This window comes from Opisthocomus hoazin, chromosome 9, assembly GCF_030867145.1.
Source record: "Opisthocomus hoazin isolate bOpiHoa1 chromosome 9, bOpiHoa1.hap1, whole genome shotgun sequence".
Classification (NCBI taxonomy): Eukaryota; Metazoa; Chordata; class Aves; order Opisthocomiformes; family Opisthocomidae; genus Opisthocomus; species Opisthocomus hoazin.
The window spans coordinates 11,667,596-11,692,367 of record NC_134422.1 but is presented as its reverse complement, the minus strand read 5'-3'; the positions used below and the strand labels follow the sequence as shown (position 1 = coordinate 11,692,367).

At 54.0% G+C, this 24,772-nt stretch overlaps 1 protein-coding gene across 3 annotated transcripts in view; it reads right to left on the bottom strand.

The window, feature by feature from the left end:
* HEG1 (heart development protein with EGF like domains 1) overlaps nucleotides 1–23,351 on the bottom strand; it is a 56,456-nt gene extending 33,105 nt beyond the window's left edge. For 2 of the 3 annotated variants that reach the window (XM_075429947.1, XM_075429948.1), the window contains exons 1-5: nucleotides 22,973–23,351; nucleotides 2,955–3,230; nucleotides 1,692–1,922; nucleotides 1,030–1,317; nucleotides 181–378 (exon numbers count right to left, since the gene is read on the bottom strand). In XM_075429947.1, coding sequence (XP_075286062.1) covers nucleotides 181–378; nucleotides 1,030–1,317; nucleotides 1,692–1,922; nucleotides 2,955–3,230; nucleotides 22,973–23,147 — 1,168 coding nt within the window. In that variant the 5' untranslated portion in view covers nucleotides 23,148–23,351. The remainder of the gene's footprint in view (nucleotides 1–180; nucleotides 379–1,029; nucleotides 1,318–1,691; nucleotides 1,923–2,954; nucleotides 3,231–22,972) is intronic. The other variant, XM_075429949.1, reaches the window with a different exon arrangement.
* Nucleotides 23,352–24,772: the final 1,421 nt, after the last annotated feature.

Genomic DNA, 24,772 nt, shown 5'->3' with positions numbered 1-24,772 from the left:
GAAATCTGCCCACGCTCTCTTAGTAATTTTCAGCATCAAACAGCAAAGGGGGGAAACCTGAGTGCAGCCACGTTCCCATATGAGCCTGCAGCTCACTACACATCCCAGGGCTTAATGGGACACAGGGAAAAATGCTTAAGGAAGCACAAAATAGGGTAAAAGAACAAACTGTGGACTGACCGAGCTCACCCGCTGCAGGGCTCTCAGAACCTGGGAGAGAAGGGGTGAGCTGGTGCTCCATGGAGGGCCTGGGGAAACGTCCCCGTGCTGGGGTCACTGAGGAGGACACCGAGGCCAGGGGCTGAGCCACGGAGCCAGGCACTGCTCTTCGGATACCGGACTTTGGGTTTTCTGCAGCCTTGATGCTGCTCACAGATGCTGTGACAGAGGGAAGAGATGTGTCAATGTGAGAACCCTGGAGATGTGTTTGCTCCTGGCAAACCCCAGGCACAGGGTAAGGACTCGTCAACACCGAGGTTTTCAACAATTTTGTGTAGAGTGGAGCAAAATCTCTGGTTTTGAGAGCTCCAGAAATTAGCTGCTTGCAAAGCAAGTAAGGGGAAGCCGCAGAGCCCAGGGATCTCAGGTTTGCTGTCCCATACAGGTTGTTGAAGCACAGCCATCTCACCCTGTCCAGCCAAGAGCAAACGCAGCCAGCGTGGCTGTGAGCCCCACTCCAGCACCACTCGGGTGGGACACAGAGCTCAGGTGGGGCTGGGACCTCGCCTTTGCTCTGCAGCTGGCACTCAACCAGCCAAGATATTTCGCAGCTGCTGATGCTCACCCTGCATAGAACACAGTGACAAGGTCCAAAGGCCTTTTTTTTTTTGTTTCTAGAAGTGGAAAATGTTGGGGGGATTTGGACCAAATTATTTTTTCTGTTGCTTTTTCCTGCTTTCAGCAGCGAATTTCAGCTAACCATGCAAATAGTAACAAACAGAGCGCATGTAAAACACAGCATCTTCTGTTTCAAGAAACCTAAAGGCTTATTAAAGCTATAAAACAAATGCGTGGGCCAGTAAAGCTCACCTCTGAAAGCACTGTCCGTGGCAGGTGATGCTGCGAGCGAAGGGCTTGTGGAGTCCCCCGTGACGTCCCTGGGGTGCAGCACGACATGGTTTGCACCAGTCTGGGTACTGGCAGCTTGGGAGGAGGACTGGGGCTGCTGGGGTGAGCCTGGGAGGGGGGAGCTGAGCAAGGGCCGCAGCATCCCCCCACACCTCCCCAAGGGGGAAGCGGCTACAGTGCCCGTGGGTGGGCTGCTGGGCAGCTCCGTGGCCACCCAGCTGCTCGCCGGTTGAGATGGACCACCAGTGCCTGCAAGGCAAACGGGAAAGCAGATGAGAGCACAGTGACGGGCTGAGCTGCCCACCCAGAACACTCCGCTGTCACCCTCCCCCTGCCCCTGCAGCCTGTGGTCCCCTTGCCCGTACTCTGCCTACAGCAACTTCGCGTTCCATGGCTACACCAAGTAATTCGTAATTATCAAGGTCAGGGAAGCCCCACGGATCCTTCTCTCGACCCTTGCGCACGAAGCAAGCCAGAAAGCTGCCCTGAGTATGTGGTGAGGATGGAGAGCTGGATCCAGCACACACAGCTCAAGCAAGGCAGGCGAGCCAGGCTTAACCAGCGCACGGTTTCTCCAGAGAACAGCATCTGCCTTGTCCCCAGGCTGAACTGGGATGGCTCACCCAGGCGACGAGTCTCGGCGGAGGAAGGCAGCAGCACCGTCCTCGTTGCGTTGTCAAACCCCATCATGTCCCAGGCCCCGCGGCGCCCACCCAGCGTCCTCTCGGCCAAATCGGTGCTGATGGCTGCCAAAACCGACGGCGTCCTCTGGGCAGCTGTAGGGGTGTTGGGAGAAGCCAGAGCCCCCCTGCCTCCCTCCCGGCTGCCTGCAGCACGGTGATGGCTTCCAGCGGCTGGAAAGCAACACAGAGAGGGTCATGTTACCTCTGGACAAGCTGATTTGTCTCAGCTGGGGCAGCAGCAGCATCACCCGCAGCGGTACCCAGCCCTACCATACGCCATCGCTAGGGTCACAGCTGCGTCCCCTGTATCTCCTCTATTTAACACAGAGCACGCTGCGAGAGCGACTGCTGGGAACATGGGGTTTCCATCACCAAAAAATATTGGTATTTCAAAATTTGTCTTCATTTGTGCATGATAAGAGAAACTCTTTTTTAAAAAAAAAGAGACAAAAAACTTTAAAAATGCACAAGGGAGTAAAGAGCTTATGCCAGGACAGCCAGCAGCTGGGAGCCTGGACATGCCAGCTCCACACTCAAGTCCCTAAGCAGGAAAAAAAAATGAGGAATTGAAAAATTAAAGAAAGCCTCTATGCTCCTGTCTCAGCAAGACACTTATTTCATCTAGGGATATTAAGCAAAAAATGAAGTGGGGACAGGGGAATCAGCACAGCCTTGTCCTGCTGGTGTGGGAAACAGGCTTTGACTTCATATGTGCTTAAAAAAGTATGTTGGTTTACTCACGACCACAGTCCCACCAAATGTGGTGAAGGTTATGAACAAGCCCAAAGGTAAGTGTTCCCTTGCACGATTTCCACTTGAGGACCTCAGCTACAAATCATGATGCAGCTGGTCAGATATTTTTAACTGAGGTACTTATAATCTAGGTTGGGTTGGCGATGCGGTTCAGCTCCTCTCGGGAGGAGGCAGGGGGATGCCGGGGGTCTCCGCTCTGCATGCAGCGTTTGAGCTCCGTGGATGGGCAGGAATCTCTGGGGTGCTGCTGGGTGGTGAATAACGATGGCAGCAGCTCCCGAGAATCACCTTCATTGTAACATTAAAAAAATATCAGCTTTCTTGGGATTGGATTTCTCCCCAAAATCTGAATTTTTAGCAGCGGGGCAGGAATGTGTCCCACCCCACCGGCTACACTGAGTCCTTGGGGTGGGTACAGCAAATGGGGACTCTCGCATCGATAAAACTCACCGGGAGGATGGCTGCGGGCAGGCAGGTGGGTCGCTGTCCCGGCAGACGGGCTGTCCGGGGGTCCTGCTCCCGCTGGAGTGACATCCCCACCGCCGGTGGGGGGACCGACGTGCCCCATGACTCCACTTGCCACTGGCCCCGCACCGTGCCCAGCAGGCAGTGATGTCCGCTCGCTGCTCCCGGCCAGCATCGTCACCAGTGCCATGCTGTTCACGAGAGCACCAGAAGTCCTTATCTCCATGTCCAAACTTCTTGCTTGATGGCTGCTTTCAATGACTGAAAGGAAAAACAAGAAAAAAATTAAAATCCCATCAGCACTGGACATGCAGGCTCGGTTCGTTGCAGTAACACCAAGGCCAAGCTCCGATCTCATTTACACTACAGAAAATTTTGCATAATCAAAGCACAGACATGAAATTTGTGTTTGGATTCACACCAGTGGAAGTTAGATTGGTGTGTGGGGCCAAAAGCCAAAACCCACCTTTGTCCACAAGATTAACTCAATTCAGCACCCCCACGCTTTTTTTTGTGTGTGTTAGGAGAAATACATCTTTAAAGGAGCAAAAAGAAAGTCTTAAACAAACAACTGATGGAGATGCGCACAGCGTGGAGTCCATGGGAGGACTGTGCAGGTCTGCAGAGCTGATGGCCAGCTGGAGCCCAGCACAGCCCATGTGCCCCATCCTGAGGGAATCATGTGCGCAGGGAGGCCCCCACAGATCTTCCCCTCTCTCCGCTCGGCTGGTGCTTGCTGGATGCCTGACCTCTAATCCCACCACCTCCAGAGAGCTGGTGTGAAGCTGGCTGAGAAGTGCAGGGCAAACAGGAGGGTTGGCATAACCCACCCAGCCACCACGAGGCACCAGGACAGAAGAGATCAATGTATGGTGTGGATTACACTGGCCATCCAAGCACTGAAGCACCCCAAGGTGATGGACATCTTGGTGTATCTGACACGAATGTGTACCAGAACATAAGAAACAAGATAGAGAAGTTGGTTGTGGATCTGCAGGTCCATTCTGTGTGAGCAAATGTGGTCGGAGATCCTGCTCCATCCTAAAAGTGTTAGAATCTGCTCTCTTGCTCCTGTTGGAAGGCTGCTCCAAACTCCCACCTCTCCCATCATCCACAGTCATGTTCTCATTTCATTAGAAAAGGAATAAACACATTTATGGAATAAATTTTGTTTCCCAAGCCAGCATTACCCTCCCTCTGTTTGCTCCCCACCATGCCGATGTGTAACAGCAGCAATCTCATCCCCTCTTTCCACAGTTTTCTTCTGCACTTCTACCACCTGCTGTATCTCACGGACCCAAAAATCACTTCTCCCAGGGAGGTCAACAGGCATTACACGCTTTACGGGATCTCCAAAAGCACACAGATGGCTGCGTGCATCTCTAGAACATAAACATGTTCCCAAGTCGGGCCCTAAGCAAGGACTGAAGACGTTACTCAGCAGACAACTTCTCGGCTCAATCATTAACACCAACCACTGGCAGCAGCAGCAGGACTCGGTGCGGCAGCTGTAGCTTCAGCCTTGGCGCTGCCATCCAGCCCAACACCGCCTGGAGCAGAGCATCTAGTGACAGCTGCCATGAGCCGTTCCAGTGAGATCTGCTCGCAGAACCAGGGTTTCCAGCCCGCGGTACCAGCCAGGGCTGCACGAGGATTTCCCTGCACATTGCTCACGTGAAAACCAGCAGCAACCATCCCTGCCCTATGTTACAGCCCTGAGGCTTGGCTGGCACTGCAGCCTCAGATGCTCTTCAAAGCCCACAACAAGTCACAGCCAGTCCAAATCATGGCTGTGTCATCTGAAACGGCAAGATCCCAGTTATGCTCATCTTCCTTACAAACAAAACGCAATCTCTGGGCTGGAATAGCCCAATGCATGCTCTGCTTGCTGAGTGGGCAGAATGGGAGCCTGGCTAGGGAAACTGCAGTGCAGGGTGACAGGGTCTGGAGCCTCTCAGAAAATCGAGAAAAGTCGTATATTTTGGGAGGGGAACTCACCCCACTTTGCAGATCCAGCAGGCTATGGGACATGTCCTGCCCATCACGCACATGGCATCTCAAACCAGGGCTGCGGATGATACACAGGCAGCAGCTGCAGGCACCGCTCAGTCTCTGCCTGAAAGTTCTGATGTTGAAGGTTAAGCCTTGCACATCTCTGCTTGGCCTCCTTACCTTCTGTAAGCAAGCTGTGCCTCAGAGAAACACCCATGGGACACCTACTCCTCCTTGTCTTGCGTGTCTCCTTTGGGGTTGCTGTACCTGCCACGCCAGAGGTGGCAATTTCAAGAGTGGTCTCCTCCACCCATCTGCAAAAGCCTCAGTGGGCACTCAAGAAGAAAAAAGAGATATGTAGGTAGGATGGTCTGCACTTCATCTTGGGAGTCTGAGCACCACGAGGCCCAAGGAGACAAGAGCTGCGGCGGAGCAGAGCCCCTCGGGTGCCTTTACTGACAGCCCGAGCCATGGCTGCGATGCCCACCTTGCCGAGCAGCCGCTGCTGTCTGGACCCTGCCCTGTCCCATGAGCCACCTCCTGCCCCTGCCCCACGTACCAAGCTGCTCGTTGTTGCCCCTTGGATGACGGGATGCGAACTCGCAGGGGATGCTCGCTGCGCTCATTTCCAAGCCAATACCCAGCCTGTAATTGTAGCCCACAAGTCCATTTATAGCAGCCCTGATGCCAAAAAATTTGGGTGTGCTGGAGGGCGGCGCACTGAGTTTCTCCCTCCTCGCCTCTCGCTAAAAGCTTTCGGCTGCGCAGCCCATGCTTACTGTGCCCCAGCAGCCGGCTCTGCTGCACAGAAGAAAGGCAAAGCAGCAGATGCTTACAGAAACCCTTAGGGGATGAGTATAGACAGAGGGAAATTTGCTTTCTCAGGTTGCCAAGCCATTTGTCAACAAGGGCTCCAGCCAGGCATGCTAAAACACATAGTGGGGCACTGCAGCAGGCATTTAACGGCCACTTCTTAAAAATAACCCTAGAAATGCCAGCAAGCAGTACCTTCAGATATGGCCCTTGATTGAATGCAACCAGTTCAAAAGTAAAATGCTGCTGGTTGCTTCTCTGGCTGTTGCTCGCTCTGCAAATCCAGCCCAGAGTTTTCTCTGTCCTCTTTTGGCTCTGCAGAGCTGCTGGGAATAAACCAAAGCAAAACCCTTCCCCTTATCACGGGCGCCAGCAAACCTGGCTTTGAGTGCAGCCAGGGAGTCGATGGGCTGAATAAGAAGGTAATATTTACACAGGCCTTTTAGAGTCAGCTGGCATTTTTAACTCTGCCCTGCAAGGTATGCCAGGTCCTGGTGCAGGAAGGAAAACCTTGTGCCAGCACGAGCTCAGCTCCCCAGTTCAGCGGGTGCAGAGCGTGAGCCGTGCTGGAAAATCCAACCCACAGCACACAGTTAGGAAACCCCAAAAAATCAGGCCGTTCAACAACACAGAGATGAAATGCCAGCTCATCACACAAGCCATCAAGCCTGCCAGAAGTGCAAGACAACCACAATCTCGCCTTTGACTTGCCTGCAGAAATTAGCCTTCAAAGACGACCCTCCGCTGGAGCGGATGGGCCAGATAAAAAGTCCTTCCCAAAAACCACCCACGGGACCAGCTGGCCTCCCCGATGGATCAAAGGCTCAAAGCAGAGAGGCCCTTTAGCTCAGGTACCCATTTGTCACTAACAACTTCGTCACATCCTAAGCTGCCAACTGCTCTTTCCGTGGTTTAACTCCACGCGACCGCAGCCGTCAAGAGAAATACTCGACTTCCAGCACAAAACCCTCCGGCCACCCGCCGGACTGGTGTTTTCCTTCCCAGTTAAAACTAGCAGTGATGCTCACCAGACAGGTCGAGGCTTGGAGTTACTTTTTCTTCGCAAGCATAACAAGTCCGCGGCTTGCTGGGAGCTGAGGTATAACGCAGCCAGGACAAACAGATCAAGTTCCAGCTGATTTCTTGAGGTTTTGGGTTTGCCCCTGGCAGCCCAGCTGGACGTCTACCTTGCGAGACTCCTGAAAAATCCCTTTAGGACCAGCGATTTTTTGTCTCCATCCCCGGGTGCACCACGGGCATTGCCCTGGCCAGGAGGTGGCTGCTGCCGGGGCAACGTCATCTCTTCTACGAGGAAAAGCTGAGGGAGCTGGGTTTGTTCAGCCGGAAGAAGAGAAGGCTGAGAGGGGACCTTAGAAATGCTTATAAATATCTCAAGGGTGGGTGTCAGGAGGATGGGGCCAGACTCTTTTCAGCGGTGCCCAGTGACAGGACAAGGGGCAACGGGCACAAACTGAAGCATGGGAAGTTCCAGCTGAGCATGAGGAAGAATTTCTTCCCTCTGAGGGTGGTGGAGCACTGGAACAGGCTGCCCAGGGAGGTTGTGCAGTCTCCTTCTCTGGAGATATTCAAGACCCGCCTGGACAAGGTCCTGTGCAGCCTGCTGTAGGTGACCCTGCTTTGGCAGGAGGGTTGGACTAGATGACCCACAGAGGGCCGTTCCAATCCCTACCATTCTGTGATTCTGTGAACGTCATGGTGATGCTCAAGGCTCAACCACGGGACAGCACAACTCCGAAAAGCACAATACTGCAAGTTTTCAGCAGGGGTTGTGATCTCTGACGGACATTTCAGGGCAGGGAGCGAGGAGGGATGTATCCCGCTGACGCCAGGGGAGCAGGATCCCCATGGACAGCGTTTGGCACCGCAGCCAACCGAGGCATACCACAAGCTATCCCAACCCCACTGCTTTTCTGCAGAAGGGATTTTTCTCCTCAAAGGGCAGAAAAATACTCCCTTGACTGGGGAACGCAAATTTAATCTACGTTTGCACACAAGGAAAGCCAAGAGTGGTTGCTTGGCTGCCCAGAGCAGCCCTTCTTCACCCCGGAGCAGCCCCTCCTCAGGAGGGCGGCGGTTCCCTGGGGACCATTCCCGGCACGGCCGCCCATGCAGCGGCTGTTTTGCCAGGGCTACGGCCACCCCAGGAGCATCCCATGCCGAGCTGAGCGCGCGTGAAGCGAAAGCAGGCTCCTCCCGAGGACAGGCAGCTATAATTATAAAGCCCACATCTGTTCACATTGCATAATCTTAACATCACCCGAGGCTCGCGGAGGGAAAAAAACCTCATCTGAACCTGGAAAACTCCTTGCCGGCCGTAGGAAAAGGTTAGGAAGGAAGGCAGGCTGTGAGGGGGGAGAAGTGGGGAGCGCAGCCGGGGCCACCGGCCCCGCAGCGGGGGGCACGGGGGGCTGCCGGTCCCCGCCGGGGCCGGGCTCTGCGCTGTGTTTTGAACGGCTGCTGCGGATGTCGGGATCATGGGTGGAGGCCGGTTGGGAGCCAAGTGAGTTTGTGCGAACAAAAGCTACAGCCCTAAATCTGGACCGTCCAGGGCTCTCTGGGATTTTCAGTTTCCTTCCTTGCTCTTGACCTGAAAGAAGCTGTTCTAGGCAGGGGGGGGGGGAATAGGGGGGGCTGAAATGGAGCTTAAAAAAAAATTTCATACTTGAGACGGGTCAGTCAAGCGTAAACACACTGATAATATTGCTTGAGGAAGGTCCCTCGTGTGCACTAAGCACGGGAAGAATGCGAGAGGTTTTTAACCACATGTGATCAACCCTTTTTTGCTAATTCTTTTGATATTAATAAAAGGAATTGTTCAGGCTGGATGAAGGAAGGTGGCGAGAGAGGGTGGATGGGGAAGAGAAGAGGCGGAGGAGCCCTGCCAGCACCTCCCACCCTGCTGCGGGGCTCGCTTTGGATGGGGCACCCTGTGGACATATCCCCTGTCAGCACCCTGCTCCGGTCCTCATGCTCCTTGTCCTCTCCTCACCGGGTTCCATGCAGAGCAGCACAGCACTCCATGGGACTTCAAATCATTTTAACCATAATATGAAGAATTTATCCAGCTGCCAAAGGTGACTGGAGCTTTAACACGCCAGCTTGAGAAAGGTGATAGGGGCTTAATGCCAGCAGCAGATGCTGCAAGCTCTGAGCACCCAGGTCCAGGGGGTTAACGCCTACCTGGGCACTACGGGTGGTGGGTGCCCATGGCAGTGGGGACATCGGCATCATCCTCAACCTCTCCTATGCCAGGCCATGGCACTTTGCTTGCAGTGCTGCTTCACGAGACAAAAACGCATTGCACTTCCACACCACCTCGCCTCTGGGACCTGTAAATCACAGAGGATGCTGAGGGCCATTTTTGCTTCCTACCTTTTTTTTCATGATCCCAGAGCCTGATGCTCAGAGATGCCAAAAGACAAAAAAGGATGTGATTATTGCTCTTAAGAACAGTACCCTAAAGCACAGAAACAGGTACTCCTAAACATAAAGCACACGGAAACCCGCGGTTGTTTCCAGAAGTGTGGGATGCATATGGCCCACCTGCAACTGGGGATATAACCTGCACATTTCAGGGACAAGATACTGTCCTGCTTATCCAGTGGCTTCCAGCCTCTTAATTTTGGTGTCCTAAACATTTCCCTGGGGAGGTGCAGGCTCCTACACCACCAGTTCACGCCTCTGAAACCCTGAGCTTCTTACTCGTCTTTCTTGGACTGTTTGGGTTCAATTCACAGATCCCTGGGACCGCAGGGCCCCATGTGGCCTGAAAACCACCAGCCTAGGGCTCAGAGCAGCACCTTAAACCTCTTTTCATGAGCTTTTGATCTTAAGTAGCTTTTGGCAACTGAATTAAAAAAAAAAAAAGTGCTGTTCTATTGTTGATTCTTTGGAAAACATGTTCAAACACAAGTCACTTCCAACAGGGATAAGCTATGACTACCTATACTTGTAGAAAGTCCCATAAGCATGCCACAACTCCAGTAAAATCTCAATCCTTCCATCCATCCACCCCACCAATGAAGAGGAGACCGAGTCTCCAGCCCCAGTGAGATCGCACAAGGTCCCGGGACCTGTGTCCCTGCTGCCTTTCCTGAGCAGAAAGCCCAAATTGGCTGTGTTTGCTTGCCGGTTCATTATTTTCTACCTCATGAGTTTTCCCTCTGGTGTTGTCTCCGGATGTTAAATGTGGGAAAAGCCCCTGCAGCCCCAGGGGATGAGAAGGCAGCTCTGCCTCGGCACCAGCTGATGGAGCCCAGGAGCACTTACCAAAGGGATTTCTTTCCCACCATTTTCAGTAAACATTAATAAAAACAAGCCAAAAGGAATCTCCTGAATGGCACAGCTCTCTGAGCACCCACACATACTCTCCGTCCCCTCTCCCGCTGCCCTGTGATGCTGAAAGGTCTCCAACCACGTTGCCTGCACTGTGGATCCCAAATTCTAAATCCCAGCACCACCTCATTCGCTTCAAAAACCCTCCAGGCTTTTCTGTAAGGTCCTGCAGGAATGTTACAGAAAACACCACCCATGCAGCGCTTCTCCTTCCTCTTTCCAGGGTTCTTAAAGTCCCCTGGAAGCTCTGCTCGGCCGGAAGGCAGCGGTACCCTCACCGGTGCTTGCGAGGGCAGAGCAAAAGCCGTGGAGGGACCCAGCCCGGTGTCACTTTAACTCGCGCTCCCATCCGAGGGCAGTGCTGCTGGAGACTGTCGGACGGCTCGGGGAGGAAGTCTCCTGGCAGGGCTCCACCAAAGTGGAGTTGCTAGGTCACTGGAACAATAAAAAGGCAAGAAAAAACATCCTGGCTGCGAAAAAGAAAGGGAAAAAAAAAAAGGAAAAAAGCTGTGGCAGTGTGTTCAGTGCTGGTTAAGTGGAAAGAAACAGGGCTGGAGGGAGTGGGACGATGCCGCCGCTGGCTTTTGTAAGCACACGACTTCATTTTTAACACCAACCTTTCTCCAGAGCTCTCAATCTCAGAAACCTGGAATCTGTCTGCAAGGTTTACAACTGGTAAAAGTCTCACATGGGGCAATGTTTCTGCTGCTGCTATGGAGAGATTAACTACCCTTTGCACGCTAACCAGGGTATCACAACCCATCGCATGACTTTCTCGCACCATCACTGGTAATATGAGCAAACCACCTCCCAGCAGGGCTGTACTTCGGCGATGAGGGGGTGAGCACCCTCACAAGGCGCAGGGCACCGCGCAGCCCCGGGGCTCGGCCTCCTCCGTAAGGAGAGGTGCTAGCAGCTTAGAAGCTGCAGGATGAAATTTTGCTTTCTGAAAAGTTTAATTTCAAGGCCAGAAGGGAGCATTAGCTCATTCTGTCTGACCTCATGTATAACCAAAGTCATTCTGTGTAGCTTATTTACTTCCATTATAAGCTCAGTGACTTGTACTTGACTTCAACGGATCTTGCAGGCAAAAAAGCCCAAACTATTGGTATTTATGATTATTGGGATCAACCCACAAGAACTATGGGCTGAAGCACAGATTTTTCTGCACAAAACCTCAAAGCACATCAAAAAAGCGATGCCCGGTGGTGTGAAGCGTATGTGTGGCAGGAACTGTCTGCCCCAGGAGCCAAGGACCCAGGAAAAAACAAGGTGGTATTTTCACATCAGAGTCTGGAAACAAAACCACAGATCCCTGCTCCAAAGCGGTCTGAGCCCAGGAGCTGCTTCCCACAGCCAGGAGGGGACAAAAAATACTGGGAAGACGGAGGAAGGAGTAGGAAAAGGGGTGCTGCAGGCCACACCGGGAAGAGCTGGGGGCTGCCACAGGTCCCCTGGGACCGAGCGATGCTGCCCACTGCCACAGGTTGGGCTTTGCCTTGAGCAGAGCCTTGCTCCAGCAATGCACTTCAGAGAAGCTCCTTGGGGAACTATTCTCTGCTCTTAACACTAAGCATGTGCCAAAGAGCTTTGCTGGCCAGCGGCCACACCGGGGATGATGACCAACCTGGGAACCGAGTGACTTCTTAAAGATGTGATGGGGACGAGAGGGATGAAGGGCCCTCTTGGATGCAGGAGGATCACAAGGTCACCAAGGGATGGATGCAGTTTGGTGACACACAGGTAGAAGGTTTGCTGGATTCTTCCCTCCATGTAGACTAGCAAAATCCAACCCCAGTCCAGGGGAAAACTGACAGCAGCCCAATCCTTACAACCAGCTCTCGCTGCCCAGCTGGAGGTGGGATGCAGGGCATGGTGTCATGGCAGTGAGAATCATGGACGCTCTCGTGGCTCCTACTCTCCCAGCAAGGGGTGGTGAGACTTGGGAGGGGATGGAGAAAAAGCAAACAGGCAAAAAAATACAGCAGCATAAAGAGAAATGAATCCCCAGAAGAGATTAGGGCCCCCACCTCCCTTCCCCCATCTGCTGCGAAAGGATGATGATCTAAATCACATTTCCTAGATGACACTGCACTGATCTGCCGCCGGAAGCCGCGGTGGCAGGGCTCAGGATGCCGCCGGGCCTCCTTCTTCCAGGGGACGAGCCAGGTCCTTCCCCGCCGGCACCCGCCGGCCGGTCACCACTGCCACTGTGGAGGAGCAGCGTGTCCGGGGCGGCTGGAGCCGGGGTCCCTGCCACCGTCCCCACCGCTCTCCCACTGCCTCTGCAGCCACGCGTTTCCTTTCTGAGAACCGGAGGGGAAGGGATTTACCATTTCCAGCGCGTTTCTGCATGTGTTTCGGGGAGGCTGAACACGAGATGCCTTCCCTCAGCTGCTCTGCAGCAGGCAGCCCCACGGCCAAGCCCCACGGCCGAGCCCCGCGGCCGGCAGAGGGAACGGGTGATGGAGAGGGACAGGACTGGGCTGTCACTCTCCGAGATGTCCCCGAGGACTCACAGGAGTCAGGGTCAGGTCACAGCCTACCTCGGGGCATAGGGCCACTGTGTGCTGAGCAAGGCAGCGCAGAGGATCAAGAGGCCAGAAATCTGCGCCCAAACCCCATCTGTCCACACACCGACCTGTATCACCCAGCATAGAGCCACCTCACACCGACTGCCTTGGCACGCTCTTGCCATCAAGTGACCGCCAACTTTGGTCTAAACGCAGCACGTAAGGCACCTTACCCAGCACCATACCACCTCCAGGCGTACCAGTAGTTTGCAGGACAGGACGGTGAGGATCTCTGTCTGCATGGTACGGACTGTTCTCGGAGGCCACGAAATTGCTGGTACTGCTATTCCCCGGGTCAGAAGCCTCCTGGTCCTGATTTGGCTCTCTTCATGCATCGTATTTGCTTCACGTCCCTCAGAAAAGACCATCTTCATGATTATTTTGCACTCTCCGATCAAGTTTCCCTGCAAAGAAGCATCCTTTCAAAGGGCTTTTATCTGCAGGGTTGGCTGCCAGTCTAATACTGCAGCCCCATTCTGTATTCGCTGAAAGAGCTGATAACGTCCTAAAAAGAATTATCATTTAGATGTTAGTCCTGTAACTGAATCCGAATCAAACAATGATGACTGTTCAAATGCTTAAAGCTACTCAGGGGTATTTTCCTTTGAGCTCTTCCAAGCTTGTACCAGGGGTAAGGAGCTTTCTAAAGATGCCTTTGTGAGCACCAGCTACTGAAACCCTTCTCCCTGTCCCTCCAGACACAGATACAATTATGCTCAGCTCCAGCACAAAGATAAAGGCTGAATGACAGGAGCAGTATTATGCTCCACAATCAGGGTCCTTGATCCCAATTGACAAGGAAAGCAAATCATGCACAGTTGGTTTGCTGATGTTTCCACTCCTGAAAATTCATTCCCATCACGGGGGTAGAAATTGTTTCAACACACAAGATTAGGTTTTGTGTTACCTTCCCAGATGGCTAAATTACCTTAACTTGTCAGTTCGTGAGATCTTCCAAGTTATGCAGGGTCAAATCTGGTCACCACTTGTATGGGATATCTTTCTTTGCAGAAGGTTTAACTACCAGCTGCTACAGTTTCTCTGATAAGCAAGTGCTTTCTTACCTATAATGGCACGGATGTAGTAGGACAGCTATTCAGAAATGCTGTGAAACCCTCCTCTGGAGTAAATTTTTTAAAACGTGTTAGATAAACATCTTATGGGGTGATCCTGCAAGGGGAGATGCCTTGAGATCCCTGCTAGACCTGCCTTTTGCTTTTAGAGAGCCCCCAAAACCAAAACCAAACCAAAACCCCCTCAAATCTCCAAATTCCAACCTCCACCCCCTAACTTACACATACTCCAGAAAGTGCTGTCCTCCCCCAGGACAGGTCCTGCCGCCCTGGGTGGGCTGCACTACCCTCCTGCTAGGCTATCACAGAAGGTATCTTTCTGATAATATACTGAAGCCGAATCTTCAACTTAGTGTGATTCATCCCCGCTTCAGCAAAGTTCAACAGAAGGGGACGTTTCACACCAGTCCTCGGGGCTGAAGAGATTTTCCACAAAAGGAAGGGTGTTAACGCCAGCATCCTAACAAGTGGTGACGCAGACAATTGTGCTCTATAGATCCAGATTCCTCTTGTCACTCCAGATGCAGAAGTGCCTTTTAGCATGGTCTTCTGAAGAAAAAAAAATGAGCCCTCCTTTGCTACTGGCAACCCAAAGGAGCTTGTCCATCAGCCCAAAACTCCTGCACAGAGTTTCTTCTGTGGTCTGGAGATCCCTGAAGGAATCTGAGGGTGGTTGTGGTAGCAGAAATGACAACAATGTCCACCCTTTTATAGAGGCAAGAGGTCAAGCTGATTCCTGTAATGGCCTTTAAAGCCTCTGCCATCCCACCACACCGAAAAATGCTGAGAGAAACGCCCTGAATGTGTGTGTGCAACACAACGTCCTCTGGGAGATGCAGCCTGGGCCGCACCACTGGGACAGCCATTAACCCTGCCCAGTTAACTCTTCACCTATCAGACCATTTAACATCCCTCTTCAGTCCTTTCCCAGCTGATTTAATCCCAGATCTAAATTAGCTCAGCATTAAAAAGGAAAAGGTATTTTTCTCCCAAACTTCAGCTGCAAGATCCTCATTGCCATCTAACCGCTCTGCAAAAGGTCCCCCGAACATCTCCGCGTTTGCCTTGGTGAAAGCACCACAAAGGTCACGGCGTTTCCAGGGGACTTCTTGCAAGCACTGACTTGGGAGCCAAGACAGGGTGCTCACGCAGAGGGGCCCAGGGAAGCACCTGCCGCATCTGAGACACCATCACCCTCAAACAGCTTAAACTGGCCAGACCACAGTCAGGATGCTGTGAAAGCAGTTTTAAAAGTTCTCCTAGCTTCACATCCTTGCAAAGAACGAAAAGGCAGATGGAGCTTGCTTCTCCCAGCGGAGAAGTCAATCTGCCAAGGTCGAGGCGCTTGCACAAGGTATTTGGAAAGCTGGACAGAAAACCACTGGGTTTGCACCCAGTTTTCCTGCTGAAATGCACAGCACCTCTTTGCGCACCCTCCCTTTTCCTAGCAGAGCAGGACAATTACGATGGTTGAGCTTCGTTTGCGCTTCTCCTGCACACACACAGGCAGAGCCCTGCCAAGCAGGAGTGCCTGAAACAGCCCCTCCGTCTGGACTCCAAAGCCTCTGGAGATCAGCTTTGAACCGGTGGTGTTTTCAATACAGCCAGCCTGGACTTCTCGTGTGCCTCCTGGATTTGCTGCTCACGTTTTCAGGGGAGTTTTATCTACCACCTCGACAGCCAGAAGCTCTTTTTCTCCCCCGTCTAAGCGATTCTCCTGTAACGACAGCTCCAGGAGTTGGGGTTTTAAGGAAAGCCAGCCAAATCCTCGGAGGCTCTTGACACAGATCCTGACTTTTGGCAGCAGCGCTCCCTCGCCCACAGCCGAGATGCTGACTGCAGCTCGGGAGATGCTGAAGTAACCAACTGCAAAACTATTTATCAAATGCTTCCAAGTCAAGGGCACGGCGGATGCAGAAGCCGCTATAACCCTTCTCGATAGCCCTGCCTGCGCGGAGGACAGGCAACAGGGAGCTCCTTCACACAAAGCCACCGGGGCGACCGGGGACGGCATCACGGGAGCAGCGACAGCTTGTAGGATATTTCCTGTACGCACCCTGCTTATAGGAAATAGGTTAGTTTTTTGCACTTCAGGCACTTTTTAAATGATATTTTTATATCTCACGCATTTTATACTGGTTTCTGAAGAGACGAAGCTCCTGAGACAGCTTAGTCTGTCCTCCTACATTGAAACAAATTAGCCTGGAAGGCAGAGACCTCCAAGACAGCAAGTTCCTACGGGTCTCATGAAGAGGGTCACTTTGCTAGAGAAGACGGTGTGAAGTGTCCGGCTTGGGGAGCTGCTGCACCCAGGCTGAGGAGGGTGCCTGTGGCTCGGTTCATGCCCTGGCTGTGGGACCCATACACAAGCAGCACCCACAAAGCCCAAAATAAACCACGGCACATACGAATGCCACGCACTCCATGGCGGGCAGAGGAGAGCAAACCACAGGTACTGCTCACAGAGTAACTTTACCACATGTCTCTCCCTTGCATGGGTTTGCCCAAACAGCTCTAAAAATGAGCCCCTTTCTCCCCCGGTTTTACACGACCAGACTTTTGACCCCAGCACCCCAGTCAGTGGAAACCTTGCAGCTGTTTTACCTCCCTGCTCACCCTGGCTCTGCCTGCCCCTTCTCCAAGATCTTCAGGACCTGGGGTGGCTGTCATCATGTCCAGCACCCAGCGGAGATGAAAAACAAACCAACAGCAAAGAAGGGATGTGACCCAAGATCCTAAAATCTGCGTTATGAACCTCACAGTATTCAGATCCTCCCAGAGGTCCTCATTTTAAGCAAGAACTGGATCTTATTCCCTTTTTCCCCAGTGTTCTCCTGAGCACTTCAGAAGACCGAGCCTGACAGCAGCGTTACTATAACACAGGCAACATCTACACTAACAGCTTGGAGGAGCTGAAGTTTACAGAGCTTCCTTTACTCGAGGGAACTGCATTTTTCTAAGATTATATTATTACTTGGGCTGGTCTCTCAGTAATGCAACATCATTTCCCTTTTGGGTGGGAAAGTTCTCTCCTTGTCCTCGGACGCGAATGATTTCAGCCTGAAAGGATGAATGCGAACTCTCTGCATAATCAAAGAAACATCAGTGAACCATGCCCCTTGCTGAAGCGGCGGGTTGTTACGGTACAGCACCTGGGCATTAAAAATATATCGTGATGGGCATACACACGTCAGCTGTATGCATGCAGAAAAGGGCGAGTGGGAAGGGTGGCCAGATGTGACAAAACCATTTTCTTCTGATAGGCATCCACAGACTTCATCCTGTCACGGAGCCTGCACTTGTAGCCCTCTTGCATCTGCTCTGGATGAATATCCCAGCAAACGAACCTCTAATATTTATGGAAACTGCAAATTACAATGCAAATGTCACAAAACTGCTCAGAGAAATAAGAATTTGAATTTGTAATTGGGTCCACTGCCACTGAAAATTGGATTCTGTCTTTTATGCTCAGCCGATCAGGAAAGAGAAAAAACATATTGTACGACCTACATCTTCAATCGAATGTAAATAACAGGGCCTGTGGATGGGTCATTGAGGCCTCGTGATGAGCTTGCTCGCGAGCTACAGACCGTGGATTTTGTATCAGGGGAATATTGCAAATGACCAACCTTTAACTCGCTTGGAGCACCTTCTGACCCTCCGGCTGGTAGAACCCCGAAAGCTTCTTTGCGCCACTGCGACAGCAGAAAGCCACCACAGGAGGTGCCAGGGTCTGGCCATGCCTCTTCCCAGAGGAGCTCTGTGCGTGTCCGAGGGGATCAGCCTGAGCAGGAACGGTGCCGTTCGTCTGCGCAGACACCTGGATTCACCCAGAGCCTCCTCACCCCCCACCCCCCCAGAAACTCTCTTGAACCTACGTGGGGAAGCAAAGCCAGAACCCAGAGGGTTTATACCAGCTATGGATGATCCACCACCCCCGGATCGTTTCCCCGGGGCGTTTCGGAGGCTGCAGCCCTGCCCTGAGCACCCCAGGCACCGCAGGGGCAGTCGGGCTGGGCGCAGCACGCCGTGCCCCCCCTCGCCTCTCCGCAGCAGCACAGACACGGGCAGAGAGACGGCGGGTTTGGTGCTGCAAAAGGCAGCAGGCTCAGCTGTAGCTGAGCCCTGACACTCTGTACCTATCCTCAGTTTGGAAATTGTACACAGCTACCATCGACAGGGAACCCACAGCACCGGCCAACGGGTCCTTCAGCAGCGACTCCAGAGGAGCCACAGACCTCGGTTGTGCTTTAGTCTCTACACCGCAGCACTGCAACACTGCTGCTACACTGATGGGTTTTACTGGCTTGATTAACTTGTTAATTGAAATAGTTACTTATTCGGGGAGGGGTGTATTAGCTTGGATGAACGGTTCATTAAAACCATCACAAGCAGACTGATGTGACCAAGGCTTCAGCCCAACCCCTGCTGTACAGCCACCGGAGCAGCGAGCAGGGCCAGAAACAGTTCCCGCAGCCCCCGGCAGCAGCACCCAAGCAGGCAGCCAGCACGCACCTACAGTCGGCTGGGCTTTCGTCCCCGCTTTCACCCAAGGGACGGCTCAGCTCCTGGTTTGGTAGCTCACGGGACAGAGCAAACCCCTGCTCCTATTGCCCAGACACCTCCCCAAATGCCTTCTGCAGGGTTGCCTGACTGTGTGCTTGAAGAAGCAGCTTTATGTTTCGGGTCCACAGGCACAGTCCCTGCCATGGCAGCATACACTGGAGTTCTGCACTACAACCACACCAACCCTAACCCCCGAGAGACGTGATGGTGACGGAGCCATCAGCCTCCCCGCGGAGCCATCAGCCGCCCCACGGTGCCCAGCTCCTGTGACTTGCCCCCCGCGGATGGATGGGACGGGGAGGACGGAGGCAGCACGCAGAACAGCTTGTGAGCTCAGTCCCGGAGGGCTTCCGACTGCCAGCCCAAAAATTGGGATCTGTAAGAAAAGGTGAAGGAAGCAAGTTGTCCCAGAAAACCCCATGCTCCTCTAAACTCCTCAGCATCTGCAACTTTTGCTACTGAAAATAACATTCCCTGAGAAAGGCACCCCTGCACCAGCAAGGCTGGCATCAGCCCCCACAGCCGAGACAAAGCAGCCACCACCCATCTCCCCAGCCACAAGAGAAAATAAAAGCAAATTAAATTATCCCTCTGCCGTGGTGCTGGCTGCTGGGGCAGGGCACGCTGCGAGCGCCTGCTGAGCGGGCGCAGGCGGTTTGCTGCTGGGAAATGCAACTTTGCAGAGAGCCCAATAATCTTTTCTTTTTTTTTCTCTCTTTTCTTTTTTGCTTTTAATTATGTCCCCCAAAGGAGCAGAGTGAAATCTGTCCAACTCCAGGGACTTCACACTCACAGCACACCCACCAAATCCACTCGCAGTGCACAGAGAGGAGCAGGGAAGACGCCCAAGCACAGAAAGCCCTGCAGCCTGCGGGTCTGCTGACGGCAAAGCGGAGGCGCGGGAGGGGATCCTTCCTTGTCCCCGCGCCGCAGGGGGAGGGAGCACCCTTCCTGCACCACCTGCTGCCACCTGAAATACTATCACAGAATCACAGAATCATCAAATCACAGAATGGTGTGGGTTGGAAGGGACCTCTGTGGGTCATCTAGTCCAACCCCCCTGCCAAAGCAGGGTCACCTACAGCAGGCTGCACAGGACCTTGTCCAGGCGGGTCTTGAATATCTCCAGAGAAGGAGACTCCACAGCTTCCCTGGGCAGCCTGTGCCAGGGCTCCGTCACCCTCAGAGGGAAGAAGTTCTTCTTCATGTTCAGACGGAACTTCCTCTGCTTCAGTTTGTGCCCATTGCCCCTTGTCCTGTCGCTGGGCACCACTGAAAAGAGCTTGGCCCCATCCTCCTGACACCCACCCTTGAGATATTTATAAGCATTTATAAGGTCCCCTCGCAGCCTTCTCTTCTTCAGGCTGAACAAGCCCAGCTCCCTCAGCCTTTCCTTGTAGGAGAGATGCTCCAGTCCCCTCATCATCCTCGCAGCTCTCCGCTGGACTCTCTCCAGTAGCTCCTCATCTTTCTTGAAGTGGGGAGCCCAGAACTGGACACAGTACTCCAGATGGGGCCAGATCAAAGCTAAACGGCAGCGTCTTACACCTCTCCACACAGAGACCTGGGCTCCTGCCCCCCCAAGCCACAAAACACGTACTGCGAAACCTGGGGCAGGTCTGGAGGCAATGACGTACTTGTGTGCAAACGGGCATCCTCATCATCTTCTTCCCTCACTCCTAAATTTGCTCCTTCCTCAAACAGAAAGTTTCAGAGGCAGAAAGTTAAAAAAAGACATAAATAAATGCAGACTGTTCTGCCCCTCTCAGAGGGTCGGGAAGTTTCTCCTAGCAGCCAGCCTAAACCTCTGCTGCGAGCTAAGCTGACCCCTCCTCGGGTGGTTTCACACCTTACTTGCAGGGCTCCCACCGGGGAAGCTGCAGAGAAAGGCGGCAGCTGGCACCAGAGAGGGAGAAAGGGCAGAAGGATGGAGACAGATGGCAGAAAAGCAGATCAGCTGCTCAGGGCGAGCCCGTGCTGTGCCGGGCAGCGCAGCAGGGCCTCAGCGCGGGTCAGAAGCGAAGGGAGAAGGGACACTGCAGAAAGAGGGGGAGACCCCAGCCACGGCGACTTTGCATGGGGTTCAGCGCCACCTCTGCTGTCCCCATGGTGTCACTGAAATGATCCCCATTTTACAGATGGGAAACCCGAAATAAGGAGACCTGCAGGCGGATGGAGCTCATAAGGGACCCCGGCTGGCAGCAGGCGGTGCCCGTGCAGGACAGCTGCCAGGAGGTATTTCACAACGGGGTTTGACGGCGCTTTAACTCCGCTGCCGCCAGCTTTCTTGCTTCCTGCTTCACCTATCTTTCCCTGTGTTCCTCTCCCCGGATTCAGCCTGTGCTTTAAGTGACAAGCGCAAGCCGTCTGTCCCCGTCTCCTCCGCAGACGAGCCCGCGGCGGGTTTGGCAGACGCAGTCCGAGGTGCAGGCAGGCCGGGGAAGGCAGCCTGCCCCGCTCCCTCGCCCCACGCTTTGTGAGAGGCTCAGAAAGCCCCGTTTCCACTCCCCCTGCCTCACCATCTGCTCGCTGAGCCCTGCCTGAGCAAGGGCTTTTGCCGCCTAACCTCAGACTCATTTCAAACGCAGATCTAATCTTCATTTCCACGTAGCGCCGGGGTGACGGGTTCACAAGAAACGCTCCCCGCTCCGCGTTTCAAAGCGTTTTCAAAGGTGCAAAAACATCTCGGAGGGGTACAAGGAGCGGTGAGACAGACAGCAGGGATTTCTCAAGCATCCGCAGCTCAACCCGAGAGCGATTCGGGAGATCCCATCAGCACCAAACAATCCCCTTGAGTGACAAGCATGGAGCTGTAGCTAACAGCGAGCGAATCGCGGCTGTCAGGACCCGGCGTAATTCACGACGCCGTTTGCCGGGGAGCGAGCTCCCGCCGGGCTGTTTGTCACCCCTCCACGACGCGTCCCCCGTTCCTCCCGGATGGGGCTGACGTGATTCACGAGCACCTGTGGCTGCCGAGCAGGGGCCGCACGGAGCAAAGCCTCCGCCGCGGAGCCGGGAGGCCAGACGCTGGTAGCCAGACAAATGGCTTTTCCAGCGCGCGGAGAGATAGTTTGAGCTTTTCAGACTCTTAACAAAGGAAATGCATTCCTTCGCTGACTCTCAGGAGTCATCAAGGTCGCAGGAAAAGACGCCAGATCAAAAGCTGAGATGAAATTAAATAGTTTTTTCCGTCCACCGAGGAATTTGCACAGCTCTCATTAAATAATAGGAGAGCGCTTTGCTGGCAAGTTGCAGATTTTATCTTCACAAGGTTGACAGCAGGTAAGACAGAGTGATTCTCTCCTGGTTTGGGGGGCAAACTGACACTTGGAGTGGCACAAAGAAGTGGCTGAGCTGGGAACAGACCCAAATCTGCTTCATTTTGGTGCGGTATCCTAGTCACCGGGCTGCTCTCACACAAACATCGTTAGTTTGGAGCTTTCTAACCCACTGCAGGGTACACCCGAGTTGCTACCCCCAACTATACACTTTGTTTAACACTGCTACGTCTTACAAAGGCACGCTTTTTGTGAGGAAAACCAAAAGTTTATGAATGTAGGTTCGTCACATTTCCTGAAATTGCCTAATTCCATGAAAGTAAACTCAACCCCGAGTACCAAAGTATGATACCGTCTTCAAATCAGGAATTAAAAAATGAATTTTCACCATCCAGCAGAGGCAGGCGATCAATCTTAAAATGTCTTTAAAACCTACACAGGACTAATTTGACATATTGGATTTCCTTATGCCACCTGCAGACACCCAGCGCTTTCCAAACTCACCAAGCATTAGCCATCCTTAGAGCCATGTGCCTCCTTCAGCAAGTGGAGCAGTTTGCTGGGTGACTCTTGCAAAGAGCCCCACTTGTTCTGGGAAAAATACGGTTTATCCCGTGCTGAAACCGAATTCAGCGTCATTCGTAAAGCACCAAACTAGTCATCGCTCCTGATAACGACAGATGTGGCACGCAAGGAAAAAATGTGACTTTATAACATGACTAATCCGACAATCTGTAGGCGACGCGGAGAGAAGGGGATATTTATAGAGAGGTGATGGCATCTGTTCCCACACCTGGACGTGGGTCAGCATCTAAGGTGAGATGAGGGCACGTCTGGAGATGAACGGTAGCCGGCTCAGACCCTGAAGACCACCTATGGAAGCCACAGACTTCCCATCTGGGGTAGCCTTTCGGTGGGCCGACGCGTGTCGGCCGTGCCCCTGTTACCCACTGGAGCCTTCCTCAACCCCCCTGTGAAGCTCCCACCGCTCGCCTTCGCGTCGGTCTATGCCACCGCGCCGCGTTGACGAGTTTCCCACCCGCCACCCGCTCGAAGCGCCCGCCTGTACCGCTGACGGGCTGGGGAAGGTTAAAAAGGGGAGCGGGGTTCAGGGGCTTGGGGTCTTGCGCCCGGTGGAGCTCTGGGTGATGCCGGGATGCTCGGCAACCATTCGGTCGCGGCGCACGGGGGGGTCCCCACGTCGCGCGGGGGGGGGGGTCCCACGCCGCGCGGGGACCCGCGCGGCGTGGGACCCCCCCCCCCCCGCGCGACGTGGGGACCCCCCCGCGCGAAGTGCGGACCACCCTCCACCGGTACCAAATCCCATCCCCATCGCGGAGCGGGGCACTCACCCGGGGTGCCGGCGTGTCCCGCGGCGGGAGGCGTGCGAGGGCGGCCGAGACGGCTTCGGGACGGAGGAGGAGGAGGAGGAGAAGGAGGAGGAAGGCGCCGGGGGGAAGCGAGGGGCAACGACCCGGCCGGCGGGAGCAGCCCCAGCAGCAGCAGCAGGGTGCAGGCTGCCGGCATGGCGCTGGGGGTGGATGGAGGATGGGGGGGGGGGGTTTGGGGAGGGGGGGGTTGGGGTTAGGCGGGGTTGGTTGTTCACATGCCCGGAGCTGGGGCAATGAATAACCATGTAAATAGTGATTTTTTAATTAATTCGCCGTGCCCCACCCCCCCACCCCCCCCCCCCAGAGAGGGGGACCGCCCCGGTCTTAAAAGTGCGGGGTGCCCATAGAGGAGGGGGTGAAGGGAAGGGGGGGGGGGGGGGGGTGGCCCGGCTAGCAGCGGCAGCAGCCTGCGGCCAAGTGCCGGCGCCCGAAAGTAAAAGGGCAAAGCGGCCGAGGCTCCTCCTCGAGCCTGACATCACCCGGCCGCGGCTCGGCTCCCCCCGGCCCCCCCCCGGCCCCCCCCCCCCCGGCCCCAAGCGGCCGCCCCCTCCCGCCCCGCACAGCCCTCGGGCCGCCCGCTCCCTCGCCCGGCTGCGAGCAGCAGCACCATCACCGTTATTATTAGTATTATCATTATTATTATTATTATTGTTATTTCTTTTAAAGGCGGACAGCGCGCAAGTCCCGCGCTTCAAATCTTTTACTGGTTACGCCGCTGACCCGCTCGCTTAGGAACGCCGGCGGCAGCGTCCGAGGCTGCAGCTCCGCGGCGGCGGTGGATTTCCCAGGCTGGGCTGGATGGGAGGCAAAGGATTTCCCTTTATTGTTCTGAAATTCCCTTTGGTCACTTCACGCCCCTGGTTCCACGGGACAGCGCGTCGCGGGGCAGCCGGCCGGGCTTTGCCGAGGCTGCCGCCATCCCAACACGCCGGGTTTGGCATCGCCGCCGCGCTCGCCGTCCCCGGGGAACATAAACCCACCCTGGGCGGCCTCTCCCCACCGAGTCACTCCCGGGCCCTTTGCTTTTCCCTCAAGCTGTTTCAGAATCAGGTTTAATTTCCACATTAAGCCAAGCAGAACCCGACCTTTCAAAGCGGGGTGACAAGTGACACCGCACCACATCACGGTATCTACAGCCTCGGACAAAACCCAGATCTGTCCTTTGGCCCCCACTCCCACTTTCTCCCTCCTCCAGAAGCAGAAGTCGACGGCTGACAAACACGGACTCTTCCCAAAAGCCTCTTTCCACCCAAAAGGTGGCACTGACGAGCCCACACCAGCACGCCAACGGCCTTGGCTTTACCCAGGGACGGGACTTTGGTCTGCCCTGCTCCTGTGCATTTCTCTCAAAGTGTGGGTGCTTTCGGCGCCCTCCCACACAGCTTTGCAATGAACCACGCTTGGAAATCTCCACTCTGATGCTTGCATAACCATAGATGGAACCACCAGAAAAGGCAGCCCTTGGAGGCATCGCTCTCTCAACCCACTCTCTATTCTACTCCGTACAACTTTTGGCATCTTCATGCTTCAAATTTGCTCAGACTCAAGGAACAAGTCAAGCTGGTGTCAGTTTGGGAAATGAAGCACAAACAGATCACGACAACACTTCAATTATCCAAGTAAACATCCCAGTCCTAACGAATGGGGATACCTGAGTGACCCAGAAACCACAGGCAGTTACCGCCAAGGTGCCTAGAATCGTAGAATCATTAAGGTTGGAAAAGACCTCTAAGATCATCAAGTCCAACCATCAACCCAACA